At 57.9% G+C, this 14324-nt stretch overlaps 1 protein-coding gene across 1 annotated transcript in view; it reads left to right on the forward strand.

The window, feature by feature from the left end:
- Positions 1-14324, forward strand: part of Hmcn2 (hemicentin 2) — a 108546-nt gene that overhangs the window by 82880 nt on the left and 11342 nt on the right. The window contains exons 71-87 of the mRNA XM_090329396.1: positions 804-994; positions 1427-1508; positions 1595-1731; positions 2083-2224; positions 2302-2446; positions 3106-3233; positions 3781-3937; positions 4772-4893; positions 5532-5696; positions 7304-7411; positions 7609-7743; positions 8016-8150; positions 8806-8996; positions 10483-10696; positions 12022-12156; positions 12734-12924; positions 13429-13510. Coding sequence (XP_090185522.1) covers positions 804-994; positions 1427-1508; positions 1595-1731; positions 2083-2224; positions 2302-2446; positions 3106-3233; positions 3781-3937; positions 4772-4893; positions 5532-5696; positions 7304-7411; positions 7609-7743; positions 8016-8150; positions 8806-8996; positions 10483-10696; positions 12022-12156; positions 12734-12924; positions 13429-13510 — 2460 coding nt within the window. The remainder of the gene's footprint in view (positions 1-803; positions 995-1426; positions 1509-1594; positions 1732-2082; positions 2225-2301; positions 2447-3105; positions 3234-3780; positions 3938-4771; positions 4894-5531; positions 5697-7303; positions 7412-7608; positions 7744-8015; positions 8151-8805; positions 8997-10482; positions 10697-12021; positions 12157-12733; positions 12925-13428; positions 13511-14324) is intronic.

The raw sequence follows: 14324 nt of genomic DNA on the forward strand, positions 1-14324 counted from the left end.
AGAGCCCCAAGTCAGCGCAGTTTTTATTATTTGTTTTTCAGGCTTGAGCTCTGGGCCTGGGCGCCGTCCCTGAGCTCTTCAGCTCAAGGCTACCACCCTACCCCTTGAGCCACAGCACCACTTCTGGTTTTCTGGTGGTTGATTGGAAATAAGAGTCTTATGGACTTCAGTGTCCGGGCTGGCTTTGAACTGTGATCCTCAGATCTCAGCCTCCCGAGGAGCTAGGATTACAGGCGTGAGCCACCACGCCAGGCTTATTTTTAAATTTGCATTTATTTATTTATTTATTTATTTATTTATTTATTTACCTTGCCAGTCTTGAGGCTTGAACTCAAGGTGTGGGCACTGTCCCTGAGCTTTCTTGGCTCAAGGCTGGCATTCTATAACTTGAGCCACAGCCCCGCGTCCTGCCTTTTCTGAGTAATTTATTGGAGGTAGGAGTCTCTTAGACTTTTCTGCTTGGGCTGGCTTTGAACCTTGAGCCTTAGATCTCTGCCTCCTGAGTAGTTAGGATTACAGCCCCTGGCTCATAGGTGTTATTTTATCCCAGTGCCAGTACTGGGGCTTAAGACCTCACAGTCTCGCTTGGGTTTTTACACTCAAGGCTGACACTCTATTTGAGCCATAACCCCACTCCTGCACACACACACACACACACACACACACACACACACACACACACACACACACACACACGCCCAGCTGTCTCCTGACCCCTGGTTTTCACCCTCCATAGTGGGGAGGCCTGTGGCCCCAGCCCCCTCGTGTCCAGGCCACGGCTGACCTGGGTGGCTCTTCTGCAGATCCCCCCCACATCAAGAACTCAGATCAGCTTACAGAGATGTCACTGACACCCGGTGCCCCCATGGAGCTGCTGTGTGATGCCCAGGGTGTCCCCCCTCCCAACATCACCTGGCACAAGGATGGGCAGACCCTGGCCAGGCCAGAGAACAGCAGCAGAGCTGGGAAGATGCTCCGGGTGGAGAGTGTACAGGTGCCGGTGTCCGCCTGCTGGGGACTGAGGCTGGGAGGCCAGCAGAAGGGGTGGGCCGTGACCTCCCCAGGCCTCAACTCCTCCTTGGCATGGGACATGGGGGGAGATGATACCTTGGTCTGTGCCCTTCCAAGATCCCAGACTAGCCAGAGGAAAGGTAGTGTAAAAACCAGATAGCTCTTTATCCAGGCCAGAGAAACCTAAGGGGACTTCCTGAAGGAGGCAGTCATGTCCTAGTCCCAGAACAAGAGTAAGATGGGGTGGGGAAGAATTCCAGAGAGGGAGCAGTTGCCTGGGAGGTAAGCTGGCCCCTCTTAGACCTTCTGTGGGTCTCGAGTGTGAATCTTGGCCCTTAGCTACATGGTACGGAGACCAGATTGGAAGGTTAGCAAGAGGAGACCCAGCACTGCTCACTCTGCTTCCATCTCCCAGGTAAGCGATGCCGGAATGTACACCTGCCTGGCGGAAAGCCCTGCAGGGGACGTTGAAAAGAGCTTCTGGGTCAAGGTTCAAGGTAGGAAGTACGGGGGTCAGGGTGGGAAGCAGGACAGAGACTGCCGGAGCAGGTTCATCTTTCACGTCCATGTCTTTGCCCCCCAGTGCCTCCGAACTTGGTTGGGCCCCAGGGCCCCCGAGCTGTGGTTGGCCTGGCCCCGGGGCAGCTGGTCTTGGAATGCTCCGTGGAGGCAGAGCCAGCGCCCCAGATTGAGTGGCACCGGGATGGAGTCCTGCTACAGGTGGGTGCTGGGTCACAGCCCATTGCTGAGGGTCTCTTCTGAGCAGCGCCCTGCCTGCCTGCCTGCCTGCCTGGCTGCCCCTGGTGTGGACAAGGCAGGGAAGCGCCACCAGGACTCGCAGCCAGGACATCTGAGTACGGAATAATCTCCTCCTGTGGTACACCAAGTCCCACCTGGGGGCTGTGTCACCCCCTCTGGTGACTGATGCTCTGTGCCCACAGGGCCAGGACACAGCTAGAAGTGTTGCGGGTTTTCCGGGAGGAGCCTGGGGGCCTCTCACTCCCTCTGAGGGTCTCAGCGGGGCGTTTGCCAGGCTCTGCAGCCTGGGTCTCACGCTGGCCGGGTCTGCAGGCCGATGTCCACACACAGCTTCCCGAGCAGGGCAGGTTCCTCCAGCTGCAGGCCCTGAGCACAGCCGATGGCGGCCACTACAGCTGTACAGCTCGAAATGCAGCAGGCAGCACCAGCGTGGACTTCCACGTAGAGATCCACAGTGAGTGTGTGCCCCCCCCCGCTCCCCCGCCCCTCAGCCATGGGCTCCCAGCCCACGTCCTCTGTGCCCCTCCTCAGCTGCACCCACCATCCAGCCGGGACCACCTGTCGTGAACGCCTCAGTGAACCACACAGCCCTGCTGCCCTGCCGGTCTAGTGGTGTACCCACACCCCTCCTGAGCTGGAGGAAAGACGGGGCCCCCCTGGATCCTGAGAGCCCCAGGTAGGAGCCCAAGGGGAGGGTCGCAGGTCACAAACACAAAGCCACTTGGGCAGTCAGTGCAGAAAAGTGCACGATCACATAAAAACGAGCAAGCCACTGGCTGGCTGTTGAGTGGAACTTAGCTCCCCTGGTTATGTCTTCAGTACTTCTTTCTGTGTGTCTCTCGCTCCTTCTTCTGTGAACATGGCAGACACCCCCTTCCACCCCTTCAAGGCCCCCCAGTTTTACATACAGCTCCTCACCTGCAGAGTAAGTCTCCTCTCTGTGCATACAAAGTCCTGGGCAGAGAATGTTACTGGTCCAGCCAAATGGACTCCTCCCATCCCTGGCCCAATCAACGGTGGCCAGGGGCGGGGTTAAATAGCACAGCCCTGGGTGTGGGGGAGAGGGACTTCTCAGATCTTGGGAGCAAGTTCAGAAATTGTGGGGCGTGGCCACCTGAAGCAGTGCTTCTCTCCACCCCTCTGGTGGGACGGGAGCTGTGTTCGCCATGGCCCTGAACTTGGCCTCCCAGATATCAGATTGATGCCCAAGTCACATCCTCTTGCCAGGAGAAGGGGCAAGAAGAGAACAGGTGTCCCTGGAAACACAACCAGGGTCCAGCTTCACGTGGCCCAGTGGCCTAGCGCTGGCCACGGCAGCGCCTCCTTCCATTCCAGGCTTGAGTTCCTCCCTGATGGTTCCCTGAGGATTCAGCCAGTCCTGGCCCAGGACGCTGGCCACTACTTGTGCCTGGTGTCCAATTCAGCTGGCTCTGACCGGCAAGGCCGTGAGCTCCGAGTCTTCGGTAGGTGGCCCAGGGCAGCCATGTGACCCAGTCCTGAGTAGTGTGTGGGGTCCCCCGCTTGCCTAGCATGCATGAAGTCCTGGGTTCGATTCCTCAGTACCACATTCACAGGAAAAGCTGGAAGTGGTGCTGTGGTTCCAGTGGTAGCGCGCTAGCCTTGAGAAAGCCCAAGGACAGTGCCCAGGCCCTGAGTTCAAGCCCCAGGGCTGGCAAAAACAAAAAGGTCAAACATCTAAGTAACACTCGAAGTCACAGAAATCTGGGGCTTTAATTGAACTTCTCTTCCCCATCCAGCCCTGCAGCTGCTCTGCAGGGCCGTGGCCTCGGGTGGGAGCTGAGGACAGTCTCATTTGAAAGGAGGGGCTCAGGTGCCAGGCTCGGGCCTGGGGAGCACCCAGCTTGAGGAGTCTGTTGGGGGGTCTTCCCTGGGGACTTTCCTGGCCCTCTCCCCCTGGGGCACATTGAGGTGGTCAGGAAGGCTCCCCTCTCAGAGATTCGCCAGTCCTCCTGACCTGCGCCTGCCTCCCGACCACTGCCCTCTCCCCAGAGCCTCCAGCCATCACCCCTGGCCCCTCCAACCTGACCCTGACTGCCCACAGCCTGGCCTCACTGCCCTGTGAGGCCAGTGGTTCCCCCAAACCCCAGGTGGTCTGGTGGAAGGACGGGCAGAAGCTGGACTTCCGACAGCAGCAGGATGCCTATCGGTAATAAACCTCTGGAACGGGTCCTTCAAATACCATGGGAGCCAGGGACGGGTGGTGTCCATCACAGAAGCGGGGAGGCGGGGCCGGTGGAGAGGCGGGGACAAAAGGGGAGGACCCAGGCCCAGGACAGCCAAGTGGCTGTCTACTGTAAGTAGACACAACTGCCCTGCAGGGCATCTGGGACCCACAGCCAAAGTCCTGTGACTTCCATGCACGCCTGGCACCCATTAGAAGCAAAACCTGGAAGGCTGGGGTGAAAGCTCGGGGGCAAGTCACCTGTAACGTGTGTGTGTATGTGTGTGTGTGTGTGTGTGTGCGCGCGCGCCCGTGCACACAGCCATGCTTGTAACCCCAGAGGCAGAGATCCAGAGCATTGCTGTGTGAGGCTAGCCTGGGTAGATCTCTGGGCAGAGTGTTGCATCCCTGCCGTCCCAGTTGCCCTGTCCTGGGATGGGAGCCCAAGATAGCCTGGCACACGCTGGAGACCCTGTCCCCAAATTGCTAAAGCCAAAAGGGCTATGGAACAGAAGTTGCTAGACAAGCACAAGGCTTTGCGTTCAAACCCCAGCATTGTAAAAACAAGAAAAAGAAGGAAGTTGAAAGCTTTTACAGGCATTCTTATAGCAAACATGCAGAGTTACAGAGAAACAAGAGAGGAGCAGAAATCACCACTAACCCAATAGCTAAAATTTGGGGGATAGAAACTTCTAGAAGACAGTTCAGATCAGGTGTTAGAAACAACTGGAAAAGTGGTCAGCGGGTCCCATAGCCAGTCTGCCAGGCAGGAAGTCCACAGCTGGCCCTTCAGTCACTCTGCCCGTCTGCCCCGCCCAGGATCCTGCCCTCCAATGCTCTGCTGCTGACAGCGCCCAGCCCACAGGACTCCGCCCAGTTTGAATGCGTGGTGAGCAACGAGGTGGGCGAGGCCCGGAGGGTCTACCAGGTGACCGTCCATGGTGAGTGGGGCACAGGAGGTGGGGACAGCAGCCTGCCCACAGAATGCCTCCTCCAGGAACTCTCCTCGACAGAACCTGCCCACCTGCAGGCCACCCTGGTGTCAGTCAGGAACACTTCCCAGCAGCTCTGCAGTCCAGCATGTTCTAACCCAAATCTGACCTTCTGGTTGAAATGCCTCCCTGAGGGACCCCTGGGTTGGGTTCCTCACTCAGCCTTGCCTCACTCTGGGGTCTAGTTGTGTTGCTCAGCTTTGAAACTCTTGGGATCAGGGCCTTTGCACATGCTCTTCCTCTGCCAGGACCCGCTCCCCCTCCCCCAGCCAACTCCTGCTTTGCCATCTGACCTCAGGTTAGGGGTAGCATCCCTAGGCCTTCCCCAGCCCGCCCCCCCCAGAGCCTCTGCCTCAAAAACGGTGAAATCACCAGGCCAGCAGTGTGCAGAAGGCTCAAGCTGGTGCCCCGAGCACTGGCTGAGTGAGCCAGGGTGTCTGTTGCCTCCACCTCCCCCTGCCCTGTCACTCAGCCTCTCCTCCAAGCCTCCCTTGACAGTTCCTGCACTGCCCCCCCCCCCACAACTTGGTCCATGGCCACACCAAGCCCCCGTTCTAAAGAAGGCCTGGGCCTCACCTTGGTTCCAGCGCCTCCCACCATTGCGGACGACCAGACGGACTACATGGTGGCCAGGATGGCCCCCGTGCTTCTCACATGCCACAGCACAGGTGTGCCCACGCCGGCCGTGTCCTGGAGCAAGGCGGGTGCCCTGCTGGGGCCCAGGGGCAGTGGCTACCGCATCTTACCCTCAGGTAAGGAAGGGTAAGCCGCCACAGAGAAGTGGCCAGTGGGGGACGAGGGAGGTGCGGGGAGTGGGCAGAGTGGGTGGGAGAGCCCAGGTGGGGAGATGGACTTTTCCATCCTGCCACGCCGTGGCTGTGCCACCTGGGAGAAGTGCCTTGCCCTCTCTGCGCCTGGGTGCTGAGTGCCTGTGTGCTGAGAGCCCATGGCAGTCTCCAGGTTGGTGCAGTTAGTGTAGCCCCGTGGCAAAAGGAGAGGGAAGGACAGGAGGACAGGGGGCCGGCGCTGCCCCTCTCCACAAGCATCCACCTGGCTGCTGGCTAGACCACAGGCAGGACTGTCCTTTATTCGGAAGTCACACTGTTAGTCTTCAGCACTGAGAGTCCCTTTCTTTGATGAGGTTTAAGGTAATAGCAGGTGGTGATGGGTTTCATTATTTCCTTTGGTCAGTTCTAAGATTTGAACACAGAGCTTTGCGCTTGCTGGCATTGGCTCTGCCACTTGAGCCCTAGTACCCAGCTCCCTAGCATGGTCAGGCTGGGGGGACAGGAGAAGGGAAGTATTTGTCTGTACTGGTCCTGGGGCTTGAAGTCAAGGCCTGGGCACTGTCCCTGAGCTTTCTTCACTCAAGGTTGGTACTCTCCCACTTAAGCCACACCCTTCTCGACTGCCAGGTTTTTGTTGGCTAATTGGAGATGAGAGTCTCTTGGATTTATCTGCCTGAGCTGGCTCTAAATTGCAATCCTCAGATCTCAGCCTCTTGAGTAGCTAGGATTATAGGTGTGAGCTTGACTGCTCTGGTTATTTTATGATAGAGCTTTGCATTTCATTGTTGCCTGGGCTGGCCTCAGGCTCTGATCCTTCTGATTACTGCCTCCCAAGTAGCCAGGATTACAAATGTGAGCCACAGTGCATGGCCAAGACGGTGGTCTTTTCAAACATCTTTGTTTCTTAAAAAGAAAGGTTGGTGACTTTATGGGGAATCCCCCAAATTAAATGGATCTTTGTTACTTGGTTGGTGAAATCGTAACATCCAGGATGCTGGACAAACATGTGATTTTCAAACTCTCCTGTGGCTATAGAACATTTTCTTTCAATAAGTGGTGAAAGCCAGGCCCAGCGTCCAAGGCAAGTCACAGCTCTGGCCACCCTGAGAATGAATGGCCATGGCTGTGGCCCCTCCCCACACCCACCCAGCAGGGCTTCAGAGGATTCTAGAACCCTCTCTGCTGGCATACAGTCTTGAGGCTGAGAGAGTGAAGTGCTCAGAGAGGAGGAGGTAGAAGTCTGGGGAGGCTTCCGGAGGAGGTGAGCAATCCAGAGTGCAGAACTCCAGAGCCTGGGATCCTGGGCGGGACAGAGGCCCATCCTGTGGAGCCAGGAGGGCTCCACAGGCCCTCTTCTCTCATTCTTCTTTGTACATGTGGAGAAACTGAGGCCCAGGAGTAGAAGGGACTTTCCCTGGTTGTGCCTCAGGCAGAGAGCAGAGGCAAGGCCTAGAGCTTGGGTGTCCATGCATTCTGTCTACTAATGGGTGGAAGAGCCCCGCCACCTCCTTCATGTCTGGGGGCCTCCATCCTCGGTGCCCTCAGCACCCATGCCCCTTCCTCACCCACAGGAGCACTGGAGATTGAGCATGCCCTCCCCATCCACACTGGCCCCTACACCTGCACCGCACACAACTCCGCCGGTGTGGCTCGCAAACACATGGCCCTCACCGTTCAAGGTGACGTCTCGGGGGGGGGGGGGCGAACCTTAGGGGCGGGGGTCAGATGGAGACCTGGTGGTGGATGGGGCTGGGAATGGATGGCAAGCCCAGCCTCCTGTGCCAGGCCTCCCCTCCTCTGACTCCCGGGCGCTCAGATGGGCTGGACAGGCTAGCTGGTGTGCTTGTCTCAGGACTCCTGTCCCCTCTGCCCCCAGCCTCTCCCGTGGTGAAGCCGCTGCCCAGCGTGGTTGAAGCCGCCGTGGCGAGGGAGGCGCTGCTGCCCTGTGAGGCCCTGGGAGTTCCCCCACCCACTGTCACCTGGCAGAAGGAGGGGCAGAGCATCGGGTCAGGTGAGGCCCCTGGGGAGGGAAGGGAGCTGGGCTTGGGGGCCGGGTCCTCCTTCCTGCTTGGAGATTCACAGCTCCCCAGAGGCCCTGAAGACCCCAGCCTGCCGCAGCCAGCATCCCGCCCCCTTCTCCTGTGCCCCCAGCCTGACCATCCTGGGCTCTCTGGCTCCCCCCCACCCCCACACACGTACACACGCTCGCTCTGAGAGTCATGGCTAATGTCCCCGTCCCAGGCCAGCCCTAGACTCCAGGCCCAGTTTCCTCTCTTCACCCAGGCATGGGTGCCCAGGTCCTGCCCAACGGACACCTGCGGATTGTCCACGCCAGCCCAGAGGATGCTGGGAACTACTTGTGCATCGCCCAGAACAGCGCAGGCAGCGCAGTGGGGAAGACGAGGCTGGTGGTGCTAGGTGAGGCTGGCAGGGCCACCATGGATCCCATGAGCCCACCCTGCCCGGCTGCGCCAGCTTAGCCCCCAGACAGATGGCTCTGGAAGCTCTCTCTCCTCCTGCCTGCAGCCTGGCTCCACAGACACCCCCAGCCCGGCCTTCTCTAGCCCCTCTTGGGAGGGACGCTGCCCTGGCCCCCCTCTTTCATTAGGATTTGGTGACAGTAGAAATTTCTTTCTTTTCTCTCTTCCTGTGTGTGTGAGCAAGTATGTGCACACCCACGCGCACACACACACACACGCATGGGTGTGCCAGTCCTGGGTCTCAGACCTAGGGCTCAGGTGCTGTTACTCAGAGTTTTTGCACACGGCTGACACTGCCACACGTGCCACACCTCCACTTTTGGCTATTTGGTGGTTCTTTGGTCTTCCCTCCCCAGGCTGGCTTTGAACCAGTGCTTAGCTCGCGGCTCCCGTGCAGTTGGGATTACAGGCGTGAGCAGCAGCTCCTGGGGGCAGTCCTTGTGTGTGTCCCTCTGCTCGGGCATCTCCCTGAGTCACTGCAGTGTCCTCTGTGCCACAGCCCCTGCGTGGTGGGGGTTTTGTGGGCTGTCACCGTGTGGAGCAGGCGTCAGGCACTGCTGTGAACTACAGGTTGAGCCTTCCCCTCCTCGCAGTCCCACCTGTGATTGAGAGCGGCCTCCTGGACCTGTCTACTGTTGAGGGCTCCCATGCCCTCTTGCCCTGCACGGCGAGGGGCAGCCCTGAGCCGGACATCACCTGGGAGAAAGATGGCCAGCCCGTGTCCGGAGCCCAGGGCAAGTTCGTCATTCAGCCCTCTGGGGAGCTGCTGGTGAGGAACTTGGAGGTGAGTGAGGAGGGAGCAGCCGGCTCGGCCTGGGGAAGCCTGAGCTTTTGTACGGGCCCACAGGGGACAGGCAAGGCCCCGTGCCTGGTTGTCCTGATTCACTAGCCAACAGGCCAGAGTCCGATTTGAGCCTGGCTGTGGGCCAGTGGCTCACGCCTGTCATCCTAGCTACTCAGGAGGCTGAGATCTGAGGACCAGAGTTCAAAGCCAGCCTAGGCACTAAAGTCTGTGATACTCTTATCTCCAGTTAACCACCAGAAAACTGGAAGCGGTGCTGTGGCTCAAGAGGTAGGGTTGTAGCCTTGAGCTGAAGACCTCAGGGACAGTGCCCAGGCCCAGAGTTCAAGTCCTATGACTGGCAAAAAGAAGCTTGTAATAAGGCTTTGTTTCAAGTGGTAGCAAACCAGCCTTGAGCAAAAAGCTAAGGGCAAGCTCTGAGTTCAAGCTCAAGGAGGGGTGACCTGTCATTCTCCAGCTCATCTTGATACCCAGTATCCCTGTGGGCTGGGAGGTGTTGAGCCAGGGCTGTGGTCAGTGGGAGCCCCAGTTCCCTTCTCCCCAGATTTTTTCCCTCCTGCGAGGACTTGAACTCAGGACCTCGCCCTCCAGCTTAGGTTTTTCACTCAAGGCTGGCACTCTACCCTTGAATCACACCCCACTTTCAGCTTTTGGCTGGTTGATGGGAATAGGAGTCTTATGGGCTTCCCTCCCACAGCTAGCTTCAAAACTCAGTTCTCAGATCTTAGCCTCCTGAGTATCTGAGATTCCAGGCGAGAGCCATTGGCCCTGGCTTAGTAGATCTGTCATCACGAGAAGCTTCTATGGGCTGGGAGTGTGGCGTAGTGACAGAGTGCCTGCCTGGCATTCATGAGGTCCTAGGTTTGATCCCTAGCGCCACATAAACAGAAAAAGTTGGAAGTGGCACTGTGGCTCGAATAGTAGAGCAGTACCCTTGAGCAGAAGCAGCTCGGAGTCAAAGTCAGTGCCCAGGCCCTGAGTTCAAGCCCCAGGACTGGCAAAAAATAAACAAAGTTCCTCTCCCGATGGCTAGGGAGTTGTGTGGTGACGTCCATGTGTAAGATCACACATAAATGGGGGGGTCTCCAGGCCTCAGGCCCTGCCCCACAGGGCCAGGCCATGGAGTGGGAACACCCTGGCCCTGCTTGGATGCACCCCAAAACCTCTCAGAGAACCTCTGTGCACCAAAAGTAGGGCTGACTCAAACATGAAGACTCTGACCCAGGTCATATTCTGCTGTCGGGCCTACATGGCACAGCCCATCCCACACAGGGCTTGGGTGGCAGAGGGGCAGCCAAGCCAAAGTGACAAGGGCCCGTGAGCGGGCCTGTGAGGGCCTGAGCCTTGGACTGGATGAGGGGGTGGGAAGGGAACCCACGCCCCGTGGGGAATGGGTCTCCAGGGCGCTCTGGCCCGGGGGAGCCCCCGGGTGGGCAGTGCCCAGGGTGATGCTACCCTCTGCCCCCAGGGCCAGGACGGGGGCACCTACATCTGCATGGCTGAGAACGTGGTGGGCCGCGCCCACCGCCGCGTGCACCTGACCATCCTGGCGCTGCCTGTCTTCACCACCCTGCCCGGGGACCGCAGCTTACGCCTCGGGGACCCACTGTGGCTGCGCTGTGCGGCTCGCGGCAGCCCAACGCCCCGCATGGGCTGGACCCGCAATGACCAACCCATCACAGGTCTGGTGGGACAGGGCCCCGGGCCCCAGAGGTGCAGGCGGGGTTGGAGACCCAAGCAGGTCCAGTAGGGAAGGAGGGCTGTGTGCCCTGGGCTTGCAAGCCTGGGAGGCAGAGCTGCTCTCTGGGCCCAGCAGAAGTGGAAGGGAGTCAGTCACCTGTGCGGGGACACTCAGACCCAGGGAGCTCAGCACCAGAAAAGGTCGTGTTTTGTGTGCAGAGCTCAGTCGTCCCACCTGGGGCCTGCAGAGAATACAGTAGGTGCTCGATAAGTGCCTGCTGCCTTGGAGAATTGCTCAATCTTGTCTCCACAGCCTATGATAATTTCCTGCTTTAGAACGCAACACCAGCTTTGTGCTGGTGGCTCTCACCTGTCGGCTACTCAGGAGGCTGAGATCTGGGGGTTGTGGTTTGAAGCCAGCCCAGGCAAGAAAGTTCGGGGAAACCCTTATCTCTAATCACAGGAAAAGCCACTGTGGCATTATGACTCAAGAATGCTAACCTTGAGCAAAAAGAGCTTAGGGACAGTGCCCAGGTCCAGAGTTAGAACCCCAGAACTGGAGAAAAACAAACAAACAAGGATCAACACAAATCAGTCCTAGCCCAGCCCCCAAGCCACAGGCTGTCAAGCCCCTGTGCCTCACAGTGGGGAGGAAAGGTGAGCAGGCCCCTCATCTCCCTCAGAGAACCACTGTGCCCTCTTACCAAATCATAGTAAAACCAGGTACCAGGTGGGTTGTGCTTTGTTTATTTTCTTTTTGCCAGTACTGGGGCCTGAACTCAGGGCCTTACACCCTCAGTTGGCTTTTTCCGCTCAGGTCTGGTGCTCTAGGTCTTAAATCACTTTCAGATTTTTCTTCTTTTTTTTCTTTCTTCTTTTTTTTAAAGTGGTTAATTGGAGATAAGAATCTCTTGGGGTGGGCATTGGTGGCTCACGCCTGTAATCCTAGCTACTCAGGAGGCTGAGATCTGAGGACCAAGGTTCAAAGCCAGCCTGAGCACTAAAGTCTGAGACACTCTTATCTCCAATTAACCACCAACTAACTGGCAATGCTGTGGAGATGAAGAGCTCAGGGACAGTACCCAGGCCAAGAGTTGAAGCCCCACAACCGCCCCAAACAACAAAAACAGCTACTTTGATTTTATATCGGAGGATTTAAATTTGTAGGGGCTGCAACTCCAGGAAGAGGTTGACTTGGTCAGCCAGGGAGGGGCCACCCCAGCTGAGTTCACGCCTTATTTAAGCACCGCCTGGTACCCAGTCCTCAGCAGAGGATCCAGAGGCCCTGGACGTGGACTCAGCCTGGGAAATCTCTTGTCCACCACAGAGGGGGTGTCCGAGCAGGACGGGGGCAGCACTCTGAAGCGGGCAGCCATCAGCAAGGAGGACAGCGGGGCCTACATGTGCTGGGCTGAGAACAGAGTGGGCCGTGTGCAGACGGTCAGCTTCGTCCATGTGAAAGGTAAGTGGGAGCCCGTGGGACCTTTCTTACATGACCCCATGGAGCCCTGGGAAACTTTGTAATACCCAAGGACCAGGTTCCTCTCCCCCACCCCGCCTGGGTGAGACTTTACTCAGCCTTGGGATGGGTGAGGCTTGAAGGCACCAAAGAGCCACCCAGACACCAGGACTTTCGGTGGATTTCGCCTCAGCCCGGGGAAGGGTGAGATCCGACACCCGGCATCCAGCACTGCTGTGCTCCACCAACACCACGGCCTGATTTTCCCTGCCTCCCCAAGTGCCACTGCAGCTAGCAGGATCTGCGAGAACTAATACTGTACACGCATGCACGCTTGCACACACATGCACTCCCACACGTGTACACTCAGGCCCACACAGCATCACCTTCCCCCCAGCTCCCGTCTCAGGCATCATCAATCAAGCACCAATCAGCTTCAACCACTTCAGCTCAGGTCCCAGTGCTCATGACCCACAAGGCAACCCCTAGATGCTGGGTGGCCTTCGAGAGTGGACTTACTGGAGGTTGAACCTCAAGGGAGCCCCTCTCCTGACCACACCTTTCATGCCACCCCTTACAGAAGCCCCTGTCCTGCAAGGCGAAGCCTTCTCCTACCTGGTGGAGCCTGTAGGGGGCAGCGTCCGGTTGGACTGTGTGGTCCGAGGAGACCCGGAACCGGACATTCAGTGGACCAAGGATGGCCTTCCCCTGCCCAGCAGCCGGCTCCGCTTCCGGCTACAGAACGGCTCGCTGACCATCCGCAGAACAGAGGCAAGGCGGGGTGGCGTGGCACGGGGCCGGGCTCGTGGGGAATGGCCTCTGCTCATAATTATGGGCCCTGACGAGCGCGTGGCGTGAGGGGTGGACAGAAGAGCTGCATCCCGGGCAGGAGGTCACCCTGGGTTTTATGAGGGAACTATTTGCGAAATGGCAGGAGGTGCTTGGTAAACCACAGAGGGTAAGGGTGGTGCCAGCCTACCCGGGGCCACAGCAGGGCGTATACGCTCCTAGACAAGCCTCAGTGAGAAATCATGAGATGACTGGAGAGTGACCTGTGTGAGTAACGCCCCTAAAATGTGATCACAAGGGCAGAGTAGGCACTCAACAGTGCCCCCGTCTTACAAATGAAGACATCGGGTTCACAGACGTGTCCTGAGGGCCTTGGCACCCTGTGGGAACCCATGTCCCTGTCCCAGTGAGATGTCCCTTCATGCCCTGCTGCTCTGAACTGCCCCTTTTCCTCCCTGAGCACCCCCTCCCCCGTGCCACCTGCAGATGGAGGATGCAGGACAGTACCAGTGCCTGGCAGAGAATGAGGTGGGCAGCGTGAAGAAGGTGGTGACTCTCGTCCTCCAGAGTGAGTCCAGCACCCTCCCCCGTCCCTGGGCTCCTGTCCCCAGCACGTGGGGCAGTGACATGGTGACAGGGGCCCTCAGGCTGCTATGGCTGGTAACAAATCTTGTTTTGAAACCCCTAGGAAATGTAGGGTGAGTCTCAGGGTTGGATTCCCAAGCTCCCAGAGTCTGGATCAGCAGGCCTGGAGGAGCCAATGACACAAACCTCAGACACGCTCTCTGAGTCAGGTGGCTCACACCTGTAATCCTAGCTGCCCAGAAGGCTGAGAGCTGAGGATGGTGGTTCAAAGCCAGCCCAGGCAGGAAAGTTCATGAAACTCTTCGTTTAACCAACAAAAAAAGCTGGAAAATGGAGTTGTGTCTGAAATGGTAGAGTGCCAGCCTCAAGTGAAAAAGCTAAGGGACAGAGCCTAGGCTGTGAATTTAAACTGCAGGATCAGTGAGTGCACACACACACACACACACACACACACACACACACACAGATTTTGGAAGAGGCAACACCTCATCTTTGGCAACAACCAAAATACCCTGCAGTTGAAGCTGGGTATAGCAGCTCCCAGTCATTCCCAACAGTGGAATAGGACTTGGCCTCCAGGCAGGGGTAGCAGCAGGCAGGGGTAGGGAGGGTTGGCTGGCATGGCACAGGCGGCTGTGTGCAGTGCCTCAAGTTCTGCATCGCTGAGTGCTGCGGACGTCTTCTAAGAAGCAGGTTGTGGAAACATCCCAGGAGCTTGGATGGCTGTGCCATCACCCAGTGGTGTGATCTTATTGGAACATGGTTGTGCAAGCAGCCTGGCATAGAGCAACATGACC

Source organism: Megascapheus bottae, chromosome 3, assembly GCF_031878675.1.
Source record: "Megascapheus bottae isolate mThoBot1 chromosome 3, mThoBot2.hap1, whole genome shotgun sequence".
In the NCBI taxonomy this organism is placed as follows: domain Eukaryota; kingdom Metazoa; phylum Chordata; class Mammalia; order Rodentia; family Geomyidae; genus Megascapheus; species Megascapheus bottae.